At 39.9% G+C, this 19,504-nt stretch overlaps 1 protein-coding gene across 1 annotated transcript in view; it reads left to right on the top strand.

The window, feature by feature from the left end:
• Nucleotides 1-5,826, top strand: part of LOC102070513 (vitellogenin-1) — a 42,466-nt gene extending 36,640 nt beyond the window's left edge. Inside the window, exons 29-33 of the mRNA XM_074546002.1 lie at nucleotides 203-300; nucleotides 882-976; nucleotides 1,082-1,241; nucleotides 2,402-2,563; nucleotides 5,549-5,826. Of these exons, the coding sequence (XP_074402103.1) occupies nucleotides 203-300; nucleotides 882-976; nucleotides 1,082-1,241; nucleotides 2,402-2,563; nucleotides 5,549-5,667 (634 nt within the window). The 3' untranslated portion in view covers nucleotides 5,668-5,826. The remainder of the gene's footprint in view (nucleotides 1-202; nucleotides 301-881; nucleotides 977-1,081; nucleotides 1,242-2,401; nucleotides 2,564-5,548) is intronic.
• Nucleotides 5,827-19,504: the final 13,678 nt, after the last annotated feature.

Genomic DNA, 19,504 nt, shown 5'->3' with positions numbered 1-19,504 from the left:
CCAGTATCTGATAACTTGCTCACTAAGTGCCCATGCTGTCTTTTCTTTAAAGGCTGACTTCTAAAACCCACAGTCCCAGTGAATTTTGCACCTTGGAAAGAAAACTGCTTGTTCATTCATTCAAATTCAGATAGTCACAAATATCTATACTTTTCATATTTGACCGCTAATTTATTCTCTTTTATTTTTGGTTTTTCTTAAGGAACATCACAATCAGTCCTGCCTCAAATTGGTCTCTCCTTGTGACATACAATGAACAGCGAGTTCTATCACACAGTGGAGGTTCTGTGTATGCAAAAGGTAAGTTGTGATAGCCAGTTTTCCAGGACTGACCTGGGAGCTAAATATCAAGATTTTATAAATTTCACAGAAAAATCTCAGTGTAAAGAAAACATAAGTGGTATTAATTCAAAGAGAAAACTAAGGACTACTTTATTAAGTTTTGTAGTGACTTATGTTCATGATTCCTATAGTATATATACTCTTACTTCTACTCCTCCAGCATCAATGACAGATGAATAAAGCCCTTTCTTATCATTTACCCAGCTTGGTGATTGTTCAGAAAAAAGGTTCACGTTATAGTCACAGAGAGATACTTTTACTCAGACATTTAGCTGGAGAACCACCACTGTCATTATCATTTCAAAATTTAGCATACTAGCTACAGAAGTCAGTTATCACTATAGGAAACAGCAGTAGAATATTTTTGAAAATATATTATTTCTTCTATTTTTGTTTTTTCCTCTCCACTTAAATATACATATTCAACTGTAGCAGCAAAATGATCATTGTGAAGGAAAATGCATTGTGGTGAGTTTTGTGTTACACAGTTTCTCCATTAATTTAAGATGATCAGGGTATGATTCACCATCTTTTTACAGGCAATGTTAAAATTTATAAAAATGGAAAAACAGTTACCGTGGAAGTTCCAGAACTTGGACTGCAGAAAGTGACTTTTGATGGTGTAAATCTTAAGGTACTGCACTTACTTTCAAGGTTACTGCTTTCTTTCTGCCTGGTGCCCTGCCAGTGTGACAGACCAACACTTCAGCATTCACTACAAAGATGCGCTGCTTTGCAGGTTACGGTTGCTTCGTGGATGAGAGGAAAGACCTGCGGAGTTTGTGGTAACAATGACAGAGAAAAGGAAAATGAGCTGCTCATGCCAAACCATAGGCTGGCACACAGCTGTTCTGCGTTTATTCATTCATGGGTACTGCTAGAAGAAACCTGCTCTGGTGGTGAGTGGATATGGAAAAACTCTATGCTTGGATAGAATATGATTTCACTTTTCCTCTGCCAGGACCTAGAAAATATTTTTTAAGGCAGTAGATGCCTTTTACTTAGAAATTTCAATAGCCATATGTATGTATTTTAACTTTATTGACCACTGACTGTTTAAAACACTGCTTGTGAATATAGAGAATATATACTCCAGCAAAAGTCTTTGTCTCATGTGTAATTCAATGTTAAATAATTGGTTTTCATTTCTTACACTGAGAGGCAAAATCAGCCCTAATCTTGCTCTTACTGGAAAATAAATTGTGATTTTCACCATTGTATCACAACAGTTTCAGCTGTTGTCTGCAGACTTAATTTCACCACACAAGGTGCAGACTATGAATACAGTGTCAGATCCTACACTCATGTAAATTTCCAAAGTGTAAAAAAAATTCATTATTGTTCTGCACCACTTGAGGGTGCAATCTCAGGAAAATATTTAGAGCTACTCCTAAAGAGCTTCATCTCACATGCAGCTGGAAAAACAATGTTAGACTCCCAAAATATCAATACAGTTTAGTTTGGTAGGTCTCCATTTACCTTGGACCTGAAATAATTTTATTGAAGTTAATGGTTGCTTTCTCCTTGACTTCAGTGGCAGCAGAATTATTCTTATCTGTGTGTCAGGAAACTGAGTTGTAGCTGGGATCCTGTTAAGTTACATTATACCTTTCTAGTGAGATAATTGCAGCATTATAAAAATCATCCAATACAAAAATTATCCTTGTTGTTATTAAATAAATGCTGCCCTTTTTTATCCATTCACTACGGTTGACATTTTTCCTAATGCAATGAAGTAGCCATTGTGCTTGCAGCATCTATTCTTAATAGCTTTCAGACATGAGAGGTTATTTTCTGTGTATTATGTAGTTCTAAAAAACTGAGTATACATGATTCCATTTGGGTTCTATTGTGCAATTAGATTTTAAAAATAGCTCCCCTTTCAGACTCTTTCCTCAACTTATTATTGTCCTATCTTGATAACCTCGCTACTGTGAAAATGGTTTGTCAGATACCTGTGTTTTAATAAAAGCTGAGGAGAAAATATGGACCTTTATTATTACAAGGATCGATTGGGATTTATTTCCACAATTTTAACTACCTTTCCTTTTCCTCTCAGGGTGCAAGCTGCAGCGCAGTTATGTGAAGCTGAATCGAAACCCTACTGTTGATGGTGAGGAATCTACCTGCTACTCTGTTGACCCAGTACTGAAATGTATGAAAGACTGTACTGCAAGTGAAAAGGCTTCAGTAAAGGTTGGCTTCCACTGCTTCCCAAAAGGTACAGTGTTTTTCTCCCTCTGTGTGTCACGTACTGCAGGAGCTGTCAGAGCACTCGAAAGAACAAAACACAGCACAGCCATGCACAGACCTGTGCTGCTCTGGCTCCTCTCTGAGCTGCTGTTTTTAATCCCATTAGTATTTGCTAGAACTGCTGACAGTGTTGGCCAGCTAAAAGCTAGGTTAGGTGATGGCAGGTAGCATCATCTGAGAAAAACATTTCAGGAGGTAAAAGGGGCAGCAGCGATCAATAAAATCACAAAATAAAATTTGTCGTGTCTTCAGGATCTCCATAAAGTTGAGATAAGCAACACTGAGTCCTTTTATGTACATTACAGCCTGCAATTTTGTGTAGACCAGGGCAGGCAAGGCAATTGAAAGTCAGTCAGCTAGTGTGACATGAGTGCTGTAGTTAGACTGCCATGCTATGCCACTGTGCAATTCATCAGCAAAACCACATTGCTGGAAGTTTCTCTAGATTGTCTCAGAAAATGGTTTGGTTTTAAAGGTATTTTATACACACAAACTCATGCCCCAGATTAAAAAAAAAAACACAACCCTTTTTCTCATTTCATTTATACCAGGATGCAAGGCATTGTCTAATACAGTTTCACACTGAAGTTATGTAATCATGAAAGGAGAATCCAACCTGGAACCCACAGATATTTCTGGAGCATTCTTTCCTAAGTCTTTTAATTAAAATTACCTCTATAGCCTACAGGGAACCCTAACATTAGGAAGAATCTATTGAAGTGTTTTGTTCTCTGTTAACCATTGCTGGCCAAATCCATTGTTAGCTGAGATAATCCAGTGTAGCCTCACTGGAGCCAATGCACCCCTGTGTTGAGTAGGGCTGGAAAGGACAGGGTATTTTATGTGTGAATTTAAACATCTGTGTAGAACTTTGCACTTTGCTTGTGTTCTTAGTATCTTCAATGTGCTGAATCAGCCCAGAAAAGCAGAGAGGATAGTCAAATATCTGCTACAGCCTATTCAACAAGTAGCACAGAGAGAGTGTTCATACTTTTGGTGGCTCCCTGAGATGAAAATGGATGCATTCTTTCATAAATAGAAAAACCCACCCTCTAAAAAAAAACCTTCCAAAATCTTGTTATACCCATGTTCCACAGATTTCTATTGTGCATCTAAGTCTGAACTGTCACAATCCCAGACCACTCACTGCCTTAGAATATTAGGCTATAATAAAGCTGTCTCATTCTCTCACAAAAGAGTTTGAGAAAAGAGGAAAATCAGAAAAAAATAAAATGTTAGTTGTTGCAGCCAGTGCTGCTTTCAGAGCAACTGCAGGCTTCTCTTTTTTCATTTACTGAAGCAAAGACTGGGGAGCCCACTTGAAATTCTTTTAATCAAGACCTTAATTTTATTTATTTATTTATTTATATGATTATTTATTTGTCCTGAAGAAGAAGCAGAAAAAGAGGAGGAAAGGAAGGAGGAAGAAAAAGATTCCATTTATCATTCTTTAGCTTGCTAAATTGATTGCTTTTTCTTAGGCTACAGATCAATAGGAATACAAGGCCAGCACTTTAAAACTATTCTTTTTCTTTCTTTGTCTAATGACTTGGAGAAGCAGTAGAAGCAGTAGAAATCTTCATCTTTCTCAATCTAGGAACACACATGCACAGGACAAAGAACTTTTCTCAACTCTTTTTATGAGAATTCAGACATGATAATTTGCTGTTTCAAAATTCAAGGACCCCATCACAGTTAAGCACCCTACTTGCAGTGGAGCAAGGATAAAATGAAGTACAAGAATGCAGAATTTCTCCTGTTGCTCTCAAATCACCAAGACTGTGGCCTTAGGAGCTTGACTGAGGCAGGCATCACTCCAAGTTTAAATCCACATATTGGTTTATATTTCAAACATGCCACAAGTGGATCAGTTACATGAGGATCAGTTACTCACCCACAATCCAGTTTGCAAGGAAACCATTTCCTACATGGATAAGAATGTGCTCAGACCCACAGTGGGCTAAGAGTAGGAGACATAATGTATACCAAAAAAAACAGAATTCAGACATTTTACAGCATTTCTCATTTCACAGCCTGAAAATATAATATACATTTTTAAAAGCATCTCCAGCATCTTTCTGGGAAATATTCATTATCCAGTTTATTATGCAAAACCTGCGCTTAATGTTGGACAGTAATTTAGCCATGGAGGGTGTTAACCTTTCAGAAGATAAGTGACTGATGCAACCTGAACTCATACAGCAGTGTCCATATTTCCCTGTGACGAGGGATGGCATGTTATAAATGTACTGTCCAACTAAGGAATAAAACAAATGGAAGTAAAATTATGAAAGCTTTATGCATTCTCATTATACAAACTTAATCTAAATGGATATCCTAATATTCTTCCAATGCAATGATAAACCTCCAACTAGCTAGGAATATTTATTGGGAGGATGAACATCATTATTCCATTTAGATTATTTCAGCATTAAGGAATATGGCTTATTCAAGCTGCTGTTGATAAAGCAGTGTGGTAAGGTTAATACTGCAACTGAGAATGCTCTGCCAGATTTCACAGTATATGGGAAACTTTAATTAGAAGTTTATGAACCTCTGAAAATTCTCCAAAGGGCTTACCCTTCAGAAATGAACTTCGACAAATAGTCAGCAGAAATACCAAGTGATATGCAGCACTAACAGAAGTGATTGCTGATGTGGGTTGGTACGTGATGGTCTTACACTGACAGGGGCTACCTCCAGCACTTTCACAGCCTCCTTTTGTCTTTGTGCATCGTGAAATGTAATTCATTTTGGTTTTAGGGAAGTATTACAGTAATTATATCATGGGTAAAAATCCTGTTCCAAGTCAATGAGTCAGTTAGATGTCAGTCGTGAGGGCAGGATTTCATTCTTTACTTGATGAGGGAGTTGACAGCCATCAAAACAGTATTTCTTTGAAATGTGTTAATTTGCTTGATGCTAGTTAACAATGGCTTCACTCTTCTGACAGAAACTGCTGTAAGCCTGTTGGAATGGCAGAAAATCAGCGATAAGAAATCTGCATCTGAGGATGTTGTGGAGTCTGTGGATGCTGACATTGATTGTACCTGCACTGGCAGCTGTAGTTAAGCTAAACGTTTTGGCATTGTGCTATAGACATACTACACAAATAATTGAATAGCTGGACAGATAAGAAGGGAACATAATAGCTGTAGTAAAATATTAAGAAAGGTGCTTGAAAAAGTAAGTAAGTCTATTGCAAAGTCAAATGCATTATGTACAGTCTGCACTGCTTAATAAATATGTTCATTAAATAAGTATTCATGTGGTCTCTCTATTTTTGCCTATCAACAAAACAATCAGGCCAACTATAATATTATACAGAAATTCTGCTCCCTTTTATCTGAGATATAATTACAGCAGTCCGCTCTTAAAATTATGTTCACTAGGTGATGAAAGGAAAACATGATTACGGCTACAGCTAACATTCCATTGTGCAAAGAATTTCATATTTAGCATACTAAAGACACAGTAAGCATTTGTTTTCTTTTATGTTTTCTGGTAAAGAGCAACGTCTGTTCCTGGAACCGTTCTGCAAAAAAATATATTTTACTCCCAGCAAGACCATTAGCCTTAGTACATTCTACAAAGGAATGAATTGGACTGCTAGACTCCCACTGTAGCTTTCCAGAGAGCTATAGTGTGTGACACAGTCCCCATTTTCATTTAAATTTCAATGGATGTGCTGTTGCTTCATGAACTAACTAAAAGTGTGAATAGGAACTTTTTTTTGCTTTACCATCTCCTATTGTATATTTATGAAAATGATGGCTTCAAAAACTTCAGGGAACAATAATACATCAAGTAGCATTCCAAATACTCCGAAAAGCAATATATAGAAAGATATGTAAGATCAATAGCACCACAAAGCTAAAATAAAATACAGGCAGGACAGTCAGACTGTGTTTAACCAGTGAAGAGTCAATCTGCTAGCCCTCACTGTGCAGAAAGGTAATTCCCTCCCACCCCAGGGGACCAGGAATAGGAGGCACCTTCAAGCCCCAAGCAATGGCACAATATCTCTTCACCCTGTGTCACAAATCAGCCGTGCACTGAACCATGCCATGTTTTCCACAGCAGTCAATAGCAGCCAGCACGCTCTTCCAAGAGAAGCCTTAGCGTGGGCAAGGGACAGCTGAACCCAAATCCTGGCACTAAAGTGCCATTAAAGAAAATACTTTTCTTTCTAACTAAAAACTGATCTATCAGAAAAATGATTGAAGACTAAATAGTTGGACAATTACAGCATAACACTTCACAGTGCTTTTGTTTCAAGAGCAGAAGCATGAGTATTGTAAGGAGGTACTCCTTTTACTCTCTCTCGAATTGCAGCTTGTCACCAGCTTTCAGAAAAGGCCCAGTTTTTCTCCATGTACAGCCATAACATCATTACTTCCAGAAGTAAGCTATTACCAGTTTGTTCAAACCAGATGCCTGATGCATACTCTGGGGCAAGGGTATTTGCCTCTGCCCCAAGCCTCTCTCCTGGATAACCTACAGAGGCAAAAGTCAGTTACCTGCCTCTTTCTCCTCCCCCAGCCTTAATTCATCTATTGTATTTGAGAATATATGCAAATACCCAGTGCTCTATTCAACAGCTTTTCTTCATGCATGGATCTCCAAACTAAGACCAGTAACATGAATCCTTGCCCTGTGTTTTTATTTTTAATACAGCATTCACAAAATGTACAAAAGCTGTGTTTTCCTAACTCATCAGAAGAACTAGATTGCAAAACAGATAGCCTCAAACAAGAGGGGAGATGAAGAATATTGCATTCCACTTTCCCTTAAAATCACACTAGTCTTACACCTGGAGAGTTCTTTTCTTGCTGGTATTGTTTTCACTGTGGCTTATGGGAGATTTGACATTGACTTTCACAGGATCAGACTGTCATCTTTAATCCAACACCTCTCTCTTTAATCCTCTTGTTTACAAAAGAGAAACTTTTGCCAGTCAACCACTTCAGATAAGACAAAGGTAGTAGGGGGAGAAGAAAAATGAAGTTTCATGCTCAACTACTAAAACAGCGGTTTAGTAACAGCAAAGAACTATCAGTAAGAGAAGAAATTCTGCTCCTGGGGCAGGGAATTCACTCACCATCACCCCAGCAGTAGTGCAGCCTGGGCTGGGGGAAAGCAGTCGCTGGTCAAGCCCAGGCACAGACCTTTCTCTGCTCTGCACAGGGCATGGGTGGGACACAGCTCTCCTTTCCACTTCCAAGGGCAGCTTTCCTTTCTGGCCAGCTCCTGTTCCTTAGTGCCCTCTTGCTGGCACAGCTGAATGCCTTTGACTGCCTGAAAGGCTTCACTGCAGCTGTAAAATCACAATGCAATGGACGTTAGAAAAGCATGAGGTTGGTACTGTGTACGGCAAAGCAGGACTTAGAACCAGCTCATTTTGCCAAAGGAATTAAGAACATTAGCAGTACAAGTGTGAAAAAGCCCTTCTGGAATTTCTAATGCACCACACAGACATTTCCAACCCATCTGGGAGAATATCTGCAGTCCAGATTTAAACCTCATTTGGAAATCATGCCTGTCCTATCTTATAAAGCAAGCCAAAACTATGTACCCAACTGAGTATTAAAATGCATACTACACAGGCTGAGCTTTTATGCATTCCACTTTTCATTCCTAGTGCTCCTCAATTGTATGTATTAATGAATTCTGGACTTCACTGCAGTAACCAAGGAATATAATCTTGCAATTATGGTACTCTAGTATTGTTTTTTTTAAAAAGTGTCAGAAAAAAGATGCAGACTTAAGCATAAGCCAGGCTTGCATTCTAATCCTGCCCTTGCAGCTCTGTAATGTGGTTTTGCATCAGGCTGGGGACTTCTGTGTCTCATTTTCTGCATCAGAAAGATATGACTACTTACCTACTTGATGGAGTCAGAAATGCTTATGAATTTATAGTCCCATATGTCTTTTGCAAGTTCTTCAGTGATACTAGAAATGAAAAGTAAATTTTTCCACTAGATCTCCTAACCACATGAGTATATTTTATTGCTAAGTTGAAGGTTTTCATTTTCAGATTCATCCAACTGTAAAATAACTATACATTTGGAAAAAATCAAAACAATACACCTAATTTGTTCATGGTCAGCTTTGGTTATACTTTAGTGGATTATTCCCAAAAGCCTAGAATTGGATGGTGCTATTACAGACAGATAGGCAAAAAGGCTATTGGAGACACAGCCTTTTGTATCCTAGACAAAGACAACAAACCTTTTGTCCACCAGACCTGGCTCTTTTGATTCACTAATTTTAAATGACACAGTGAATCTCAGGAAAGCAGGATCATTCTGCTCCAGAGAAAGGAGCTGCAGTGTGATAGGAAAGGACAAAACCACTAATACCAGACCCTTCCTGGAAATGAAATGCCAGCTCTGCAGCGTGAGCATTAAAAAAAAAAATCGTCAATTTTAACCCCACTGAAACCAATGGTTAAACTCAACAGAGCCAGGCTTTTACTCAGCATGTTTGAATGAGTTATTAAATGAACTTCAGTTGTCCCTAAAAATAAATGTAGTGTGCAGATCTAAGTGCAGCTGATGAATAAGAAACCTCAGGAATCCAGCAAGTACAGTAGTTAGGGCTAAAACCAGAGACAGCTCAGAAGGTTGCAGGAGTAGCTATTAGTGACCATCTGAGTTTTATGTTGAATCTCAAGGTCTCTCATGCCATCTACTGGCTTTTTTTATTTAGTTACAATGGCTTAAATGTTTTTCCTTGAGTTTTTTTATAGGTCTGATATATTCCAGGTAGTTTTACATAAATTCCATTTAAGGTTTGGGGTGGGGTGTTTTTCCCTCTTATCTCCACACTTGATTACTATGTGATTTTTTTCTTCCTGTAAGAGCATTACAGTTTGGCACTATTCTGAATACCATTTCACATTGTCCCCAGAGGAAAAAGGCATTGCATAAGACATTCTTATTTCTGGTACTGCTGAATAGGCAATAATTATACCTGTAAGCAGTACTGGAAGAACAGTTTACTAAGAAAATCCAAAGCTGCTCAAAAATAGTACTTACAGTTCATCCTGAATCAGTGTGAGAAGGCTGTTATTTTGGTACCTGAAAATGCTTCATGTACAGAAAAAATCTGGTTATCCCTTTTTTTTTCTCTTGTGGTTCACTTAGCTGTAATTCACAGCAAACACTTCCATGGCCTAAAAATTTTAAGTTGCCTTTCAGATTTCAGGTTTGATAAGCAGGAATTATCTATGCTGACAGATCTGATCATAGAGCTTTCCCTTCATTATCTGTAGCCTGTCTCTTCCTGCAGTTTCCCTTCCCTATTTATGCATCCACTGGTCTGGTCAGGACACGTGGGGACCTAACCTTCACATATCTTCTTAACATACACCAAAAAAGTAACCCAACATTCTTTATGGATATTATATGAAACAATATTTAAATGCCTAGTGTAACTGTGGTCATATCTGCCTCCTTTGTGGTTGAGAATTTACTCTAATTAGAGCTGTCTTGATGCTTGTTTTTTGCCAGGTGATAAAAAAGATAATTACGGGGGAAAAAAAAAGAAGAAAAAAAGAGCCAAGAATTTGGCTGGATAAGCTAACATGCTAGAATTCTACTCAGATTCCTGCTTCTGTGGTCAAAACAAAACTAGTACTATTCAAGGTCTGTTCATGACTTGGGGGATGATAAAAGATTAGGTTCACTATGGGCATAAGTGATTAACAGGGGCTCAGGCTGGAGCTAGAACTGGCAGAGAAGTGCTTGTCTCACAGTGGCATTAACCTGCCTACATTACTGCAGACACAATGCAGACACATCTCTGAATGTTTCACCTTTGAGAAATAACACCACTTCCTTTTGATCTACACCATGAGTCATGGTGCCCCTGTTCCCTCTGGCATTCTGAGTCTCTGTGACTTTCCTGTGTCTGAGCCAGAGCACAGTGTTCATCCCAGAGAATGCACTCACTTCCCTTATCAAGGAGATAAAACACTTAAGGTGGGATCTAAGGCATCATTCCCAGCCCAATCCCTACTAAGACCTCAGGAAATGCTGAAGATGTCATCATACACACTCGATTTCACGGGGCCTTGGGCTCCCTGGGAACAGTTTCCATACCTGAAACCACCTTCTAGATTTTGGCACATGCATTGCCTGCTCTGAAACACAGCTGGGGAAGGAGGCTCACATCTCTGATGATTGCTCAACCTGTTAAATCAGGGAATGAAAATAGGCATAAGCATAATCACAGGTGTAATACAGAGGGAAGAGCAAGTTGTTTGACACTTTTCACATCATCTGTGTGAGAAAGGGCTGAGCCCTGCGTATTTTCCACCATTTCTGAGCAAAGGCGAGGCTGCTTTTTAGGATGCTGGAGAGAGCTCTACAGCTTGTGAAAATTAGGCAGTGAAAGACTTCACCATTTAAAGGTATAGAAGGGAGTATTAAGTATTTCAGTCTTGAGTATAAGCACGTGCATTGTAGCTAAATCTTTTTCTTTCCTCTGTGAAGCTGGGCATCAGTCTCTACAGCACTACAGCTTCACATTGGAAAATCCTAATGCAACCAAACTGAAATGCTCCAGAGGAATTAATTGGTGACCTTGCCTGACAGACCAAAATAAATCTGGCAGGCAGGCTGTCCCCTCTGCCAAGTGCTCAGCTCCCAGCTGCAGCCGTACGGATCACACTGCCAGCCCCAGCCCAGCCAGCAGCAGCTCCCTGCGCTGCCTCCTGCCTGCGGCTTGGCTCTGCAGGCTCCTCTGCCTGCCCAGGGCCAGCTGCTTAGCACCAGGCAGACAGGCAAGCTGGCACTGCCCACACCTCTTGGCCAGCTGGTGGATCCACAAAATGGATTGCTCCACTCATGAGAAATTCTGGGATGCTGAAATCCCCCCCCTGCGCAGAGCGAGGCGCGGAGTGACAGCCCCAAACTGCCCCGGGATGGCGTCTCCATCAGCACCTGCAGGCTGATCCCTGCCCCAGTCTTTCACCCAGGCAGGGGACAAAGGGGCTTTTCAGAAGTGCAGGGATGAATTTATTTCATTTCCATTTCTCAAAGGATCTGAAGCTCAAAATTTCCGCACATCATTTGGTGACCCTTTTCAGCTTTCTCTTAATGAGTAGGCACAGACTGGCTGAATTAAAGGTCATGGTTTAGGTTATAGGCACAGGCAAAGCTCTGTGCTCTGCGTCCTACCAAATCTGCAGCTTTACATAAACACCTACAGAGTAAATCCTGTCCTGGCCAAGCAGAATCATAGCTCAGGGTATGGTATAGTTCTCTATCATGTCAATACAAATATAAAAATAATTAAGAAGGGTTTCTTGTTTCTCACACAGCTTCTATTATCAATTCTAGAGGTAACTGCTTTATAGTACAAACATTTGAATGTCACCTTCATTCATCTGCTGTATGTTTTCAGCATGGTACCAAGAAATGTGTAAGTTTTTGCTCTTCATGAGCTTGTCTTTCCCTAAAAATCTCACTTTAAAGGAGGTTTTTTAATTATTTATATATGCACCTGATTTGTTCTGAAATCAGTGATCAGGACTCTATGCCTGGATGGCCCCACAACAGCAATAGAAATATTTCCTGTAATTGTGTCCATCCCTTCACCATTGTTTCGATCATCAAGTCCCCTTTTAACTGCAGCTCCATATGGAGCAGCAGAGACAAGCAGTGCCACAACAGCTTACATTTGCATAACCTCTGGGCTGGAGACAGTGTGAGATTTTCACTACTGCTAGCTGGAAATGTATTTGTTTAGCCAAGCTGCCAAAACTCATATTTTAGCTTGGGAAGTCTCTCATCCAATAAGGCTCTCATTACACTTCCACCATTCTACAAGCACTCCATCCTAAGGCACTCAAGATTTAATAAATAGTGCTTTTTAAAAACCAATGGTCCTGAGTCATAGGTGTAAGGAATACAGATGGAGTGGGATCACCCAGAGTCAGCCCCTCAGGAAAATACCTGGTAATTTCCTCATTACATCATCCTTAAATGTCAACCATTTCCTCTATAGTTGCAGTAACACTGAAAACATGAGCTTTGCTGTTTTCCTCCACATCAATATGCACTTAAGGAAGAAAGGAAAAAAAGTTTCTTCTGCTGCAAAATTGTTGATAGATCTTTTAAAACAGTATATGAGAAATAAAATCTGTGGCAGAATCTGCCTTGCTATTCTAATGTCTCAAGACTGAAAACTGCAATAATTTTTCTGAATGACAAACCAAGTGCTTTTCTTGCTTAGTGATCACACAGCAATTTCACAGCTACTGGGTTTCATTACCCTCTTCCCTCCCCAGAAGATTTCCTTTCTATGAAAAGACCTTTCCTCCTTTAAGTTCTTCTCCTGGCCTGAGTTCTGCATTATGCTATTTGTAGGGCTTCTTTTTCCCTTGTTAGTCAGTAAGCAGGGCTGTCAGGAAAGCACTACAGAAGCAAGTGTGTCTCAACAAGCTGAACAGATTCCTACAGCAAACCCTCAGGAAAGCAAACTGCAGCCCCCTCTGCTCCTACCAGCTGCTGCTGCTGCATTTACCTCCTTGATAAGAGACTTGGGGATCTTCTCAATGGTTTTACCCTTGAGGGAATGGAGCATCAGGGAACAGGTTTGCTCACACTTCACCCTGACCTCTAGGTGAGACGAAACCTTCCCTGTACAGTTGTGTGCTCACAGCAGGAGCTGATAAATAGAACCACAAAACAAACAACAGAGTTAAATAAAATCCATTAGTGAGGCTCTCCGCTCCTCTTGGCCACTTCTGGGGGTCCATCAGCTGCAAACTCACTGCCACTAGAGGGCAAACATGGCCAAGCCATTTAACAGAAGAAACCCCTTACATTAATACATAATCACTTTCCATTATGGCTGATTTTTCTGCGAAGAAGCCTCTTTGCCCACTTGTACCTTCAGAAAGGATTCTGTGATGGAATCTTCTACCAGAGACACGGTTGTCAGACTCACTAAAAATATTCATAATTGGAACCCACTCAAAATACATGGACACCTTATTACATGTCCCTAAAAAATTTATAACTGCAAGCAAGCAAAACACTCTCCTCAGATATTCAAATAAAAATATGGTATATGCACTGTTGTTCTTCAAACCAACACAAATGAAAACAATCTAGATATTTTACACCCTATGGAAAAGAATTATTTTGAAAAAATATATTAACAGTAACCAGTCAAAAGGCTTCCAGAAAACTTTAGAGATCCCACTCTAGGTGTTTCCTGTCAATGCAGAAGGTGATACAATGAGATATCCAGACTGACCTCCTCTACAAGGCTGTTATCTAGCTTTCATCTCATTCTGAATGAGCACAAAGGCAGCTCAGCTCTTGTTCAATAACTCTTCATAATGGCTTCAGGGTCTGTAGGTGGAGTTAGTCATTATCACATAATATGGGTGTTTAGCTATTCAACTATTCAACTAAGATAGAGAAGGTAGTGCAGCCAAGTGAAAGGAGAAAGTAAAGAAAACTGCGTAGGGAATCATTCAAGTTGTCATTTAAACTATGAAGAGGAAATAGTATTCATTTGATAATTTCTTGAAAGATTTGTGCAGGTGATTTTTCTAATGGAAAGAAACGGAAGGTTTAGAAAGATCCTGCAGAATTGGTATCAAAGTTCAATGTTGAGTCTGTTTTCCCTTTAATGTAAGCAAGGCAATATTTTTTGTTAACAGGAGGTCCAGCTCCCTAACTGCAATGAAATGAAGACTCTGGAGTTGCATTTGCCTCTGGTATCAGTAAGTGACCTCCCAACATCAAGATTTTACAAAGATTAGCTCAGCAAGCACATAAAATGTCAAAAGCTACAGGAAATTTTCAGCATTTTCCTTCTTTAGCTTCTCAGAAGGAAAGTTGTCAAAGTAGCTGTCTGCTAAACATATCATCTGACTTACTATAAAAGAAGGATGTCAACACTGCACGTCAAATCCAGCACTGAGATCTATTTTTTAATGGGCAGGATCTGAAACAGACAGATCCCAAATCTCTCTGCAATTACCTGCATCTGTAGGAAAGGCACAAAAGGATTTATCTTAAAGAGCTCTCAAACTATCTTCTAGCCTTGGTTTTTGTGACAAAAGCAAAGTAAAAATCTTAGGAAAATATTTTCAAAGCCATTTTTTGAGGAGTCTGTAAGTGCTGGCTGCTCCCCTGCCTTCACACCAGCAATGGGGCCACGAGGGTGCAGTTTGGCGGATGACATTTGCTCCCAACCAACACCTTTCCTGGGGTCTGCTGACCCTTCCCACATGAGCCCCAGCCCTCTGTCAGCAGCAGACACCAGGACACCCAGCAGCTTCAGGGAAACAGCTCACAGGTGGGCTAATGCCACCAGAACTACTCATCCACTGCTGCAGCCTATTGCCTTCAGAGAAAGTGTTTGGGACAACACAATGGGAACTGAAATTACTCTCTGCATCTTGCCTTAGCCAGAGACCCTCCAGATACAAGGAAAGAGAACAGAAATGCAAGAACATTAAAAATAAAAAATAAAAAAAAAAAATTTAAAAAGCTGAGCACTTTCAAGATGTTTCAGCCTGATGAGCTTAACCTATTGAGCGTGCCAGTGGTTCCCTCCCATGGCCACCAAGGACATGCCATGGCAGTGGAACAGACATTGCTTCCTGAAGCCAATGTTCACACAAGTGTAAGAAACAAATTAATTTATTCCTGCCAACATGGGCTATCATCTGTTTCCTGCTAGGTTTCCTTCATGTTCAAAGCATACTTCAAAAACAAGCAGTAATGTGACCTGAAGTCTAAATTTTGCTACAAGAACTTCAGCTTCTGGGAGCCCTTCCCGCAGGTTAAGGGAAGTCATGTCAGCCAGGTGTGAGTCGCCATGTTTCATAGCTGGTTTCTCAACTATTCCCCTGTGGATGGTCACTTCAGAGCTATATCCAGCCACTACATCTAATAAATGTCCCAGTATTAGCCCAAGAGCAGGCCTACAGATGCAAATCTCAAATAAAGCCACGTTAAGATGACGACCTGTGATCCTTTACATCCTTCTTTTTGCGTGTCATTTTTGCACCCACACAAGGTATGTACAGAGCCCTAAAGTCTCTTTTTACATAAACTTCATGAATGTCCACAGAAGGGAAAAAAAGGAGACACAAGCCCTTCAGGTTAAAGCAAAAATTTTGCCTTTGTAACTAAACCTTATTCTCTCCTGGATTAGATTCACCAAGCATACAAAGATGTGCTTTTGTGGCCTAGGAAAGAAAACTCTGGACAGGTTCTGCAAGTTCCCCTATGGAATCTTAAGTGGAACTGCTCACATTTAAGCCAGCAGTGTGCAGGTGTTAGGGAGTGAGACAGCACATAATTTAACAGCCAGCATACCTCACTCCTGTCTTCTTCCTCTAATTATGCATGAGAATTAAAGAAAAATAAAATAGAGGGAGTTTTGTAGGAAGTGATTGTCCAAAAACACATGAACAAGATTTTTTTTCCTTCTCCACAGCTGGGTGGGTAAACTCCTGCTGTTCTGGATTGGGCTGGATGCAGCAAGTCATGCTAGCCCTTACTTTTCCTAAGTTTGCCTTTTTCTCTGCTAACAGAAGACAATTTATTCTCTGAGGAATATTGACATCATTTCAGCATATCTTAACTTTTTAGAAGGTGAAAAAAGACTTTGAGTTGTCACACAACTTATGCATTCAGAGTATGGTGATCCCTAATGGGACAAAAGCATGGCAGAAATGGAGTACAGCTGTGTTCTCCTAAGCTGATGTGCTTGAATACAAGGCCTGAGCACCTTCCTCAAAAGAAGGAAATGTTTTCCTCATTCTAGAAGAAAGTCTGCTCTGGCACCAAACAAATGGGCAACCTCCTAGGAACTGCTCCCCAGGAAGTCTCTCTGCAATTGCTTCTGGTTGAAGCTCACACAAGAATTCAGTTTTTCACAAAGGCATTAGGTAGAAAAGCTTTAATTATTAAAAGAGTGTGAATTAAGCAGACAGTGTGCTGCACCTACAGTGCCTTGGTGAGAAGGCACTCTGTAAACAGAATTATTATTTCATCAACACAGTAGAGTCCCCACTTAATGGCTCACTAACTGGGCCAGAGATGAGATTCGATGTGAAGAAATCAATGACTCAAAGCAAGAGATTCAGCAAATATGAAACACCTAGTGCTTGGCTCTTAGGGTTGCATATTGTCTCCTGTGGAAGTGACTCGTATCATGCAGGGAGAAAATAACACTCCTGCTGCTGCATCCAACTGTATCCATGGGAGATAAGGCTGAACTGGTGCTTGCCAGCACTAGAGTCCCATACTTTAAGGGGGCGTTATTTGCTTTTTGGTGCTCTCCTTCTGTGCTCTGTCTGCTAAATTAGTAAGCATTACTACTTCATATTTTCAAAATGTTCTTACTGCTTTCTTTCTTCTTTTTGTAATTCATGACTTCGAAGTCAGTATTTCTTAGTAATGGTAGCCTTATTTTGGTGTCCACCAGATGTACACATCAATCAGAATGACTCTGCTCTACCGCAGAGCAGAAGCACCAAAGGGCATCCTGCAAAATTAAATGGGAAGAATAATGAAGTCCTTCACAATTCCTCTCTGTTCTAACCACTGTAACAACTCAAGAGAGCAGAGAAGATATTTTCAACATGTGGCTATAGGTGCATGACTCTTCCTCAGACAGCTGGCTAGAGGGTAAATGGCAAGAGCAATAAGTATCTATCTCTCCTCCCCGGGAGTGAGCATGATTCATGGGTGAAGAATACTTTATTTTCCTACTCACCAGCACACTGAGGCTTTTCTCTGAAATTACTTCTTAAGTTTTCCTTCTCTTCAGTGCTAATTTAGGAATATAAAACTCACCATGCTGGCTCACTTTTCAGTGAAGTGATTTCGGCTTCACTTCCAGATTCTCAGGGAAAATCTCAGCTTTACATTCATCAGCTCCTAATGAAAAACAGCAAATCTGACTCTGCAAAGAAAGGTTCCTGGTGTAGTGAGGATTGTCTGTGCAAAGAGGGAGAGATGAGTTAAATTGCAGGGGAAATCCTTCATTAATAGTACCAAAGGACTGCACAAAAACCCAACTAATTCTCTGAACGAAAGAAGGATTAATATCCCATTTTATAGGAAGGAAAGTGAGATAACAGAGCAAACACCCAGAAAAATTAGCAGACAGGATCACTGTGGCTTCACTTCCACATCCATTCCCGTGGGTGGAGAGTGAAATTTGGGCAGAATCCCTTCTATTTGTGTGGCAGTTTGTTTATTTGTTGCAACAGAAGGAATAGCCCAGCAAAATTTCTCACAAGCATTTTTCTTTAGAAAATCCTGCCATTTCTCATTTGGATTTTTTTACTATCAGCATGCATCTTTACCAAACAGGGCAGTTAACAGTTAATGTGACAGAAAACAAATATAAATTGCACAAAACTGTGTTAAAATCAGACTGACACCTTTCATGTGTTTTTGAAGATGATGTCTTTCTGACACACCTTCTGGCTGCTTCTCATAGAGAGGAATAATACAGCACAGAAATACAGCTCTGGAAAATGGCAGCTTACAGTGCCTTCCTCAAAAAAAGTAATAACCTTTTTCTACACATAATTGCACTAAATTCACCAAGAGCACATAATGGACAGGAATACAAAATGAATCACAGCATTTCTATATGAAACAGCTGTTCCATGAACTGGCCACGATGATTTTTTGACTATGTGACTGCATCTGTAGTTTGGAAACAATTATCCAGGAGCAATTATTTATCTTGAGTTGTCACACTTGTTTTATCAGCTCTTTAGGGGGTACTCCTGGAGAACCTGGAGAGCTGAAAAAGCAGGATTTTCCTGCTTCAGTTGGACCAAGAAATAAAATGCAAATCAATGACAGCATGTTTAAATAAAATTTGTGACATCCAATTTCATCCATCATTTTCTTCCTTTCCTTGTTAAGACCAAAGAAAAAAAATTACATTCTCACTAAGACTCGGGGGATCTCAAAATATATTTAGTAGTCATCCCAGCACACAGAAATCAGGAGAATGCAAATAAATCCCATCCTTCATTGCCTCATGCTTTCCACTCCTCTAATTTGCAGTGGTAAATTTGAAATGTGAATAGTGTCATTTTTCAGCAAGCACTGAGCACTCCTGGGTGCCTTTTGCTGCCACTGGGACGTGCAGCTGTGACATCTAACACCTATGTAAATCTGGGCCGAGTTATCTGCAGGGAGACAACTGATGCAGCTGAGAAAAAGAGTTGCTTTAGCATCTCACAAGGGAATGAAAAATCAGTAGTGAGCTGCTGGCTCTGTTAGAGGTAACTCAACAACTTTACAATAATGTAAGCAGCCTTAGGAATAGGCTAAAAGTTGTTTTTCAGAGCATATCAGGAGACAATACAGGGCACTGTCACGCATTCAGGAAATCATGTTCAGGTTTTATAAACCACAAATGCAAATAAGCCCTGGCAATCCTTATACTATGAGCACATAAATAGATTTAGTATGTATAAACCATTGTGTAACTCCATTGGAGAATGAATACTGTCTGGGAAAAGATGCCAGGGTAGTAAAGAAGTTTCTGAGCACCCAGGACAGACATTTCAGGCTTTCTAATTTCACATGTGTGAGACAAGAACCAAGACACAAATGTTGTTGACATTAGACATCATCTTCCAGGACATCCTGAGCAGTTAGCCAAGTGCAGCATAGCTGCACAAAAGAACTTGCTGTCTCTTGTTATTAAGCTATCTGGCTGCTCAGGTGTGGCCCTCAGCCTCTGGACAGTTGTTCTGAGTGCTCAGTCTGACAGCAATAAGTATCACTTTTTGGGAAGCTAACAAGGGTGAGACTTTAACTGCTCAAGTGTGTAGTAAAAGGCTGTTTCCTTTCAAAACTGAATTAAAATTTGGGCTTATACAATTCTTTTTAAATTA

This window comes from Zonotrichia albicollis, chromosome 8, assembly GCF_047830755.1.
Source record: "Zonotrichia albicollis isolate bZonAlb1 chromosome 8, bZonAlb1.hap1, whole genome shotgun sequence".
NCBI lineage: Eukaryota > Metazoa > Chordata > Aves > Passeriformes > Passerellidae > Zonotrichia > Zonotrichia albicollis.
Note: the sequence above shows the minus strand (reverse complement) of the source record. Positions and strands in the feature narration are given on the sequence as shown.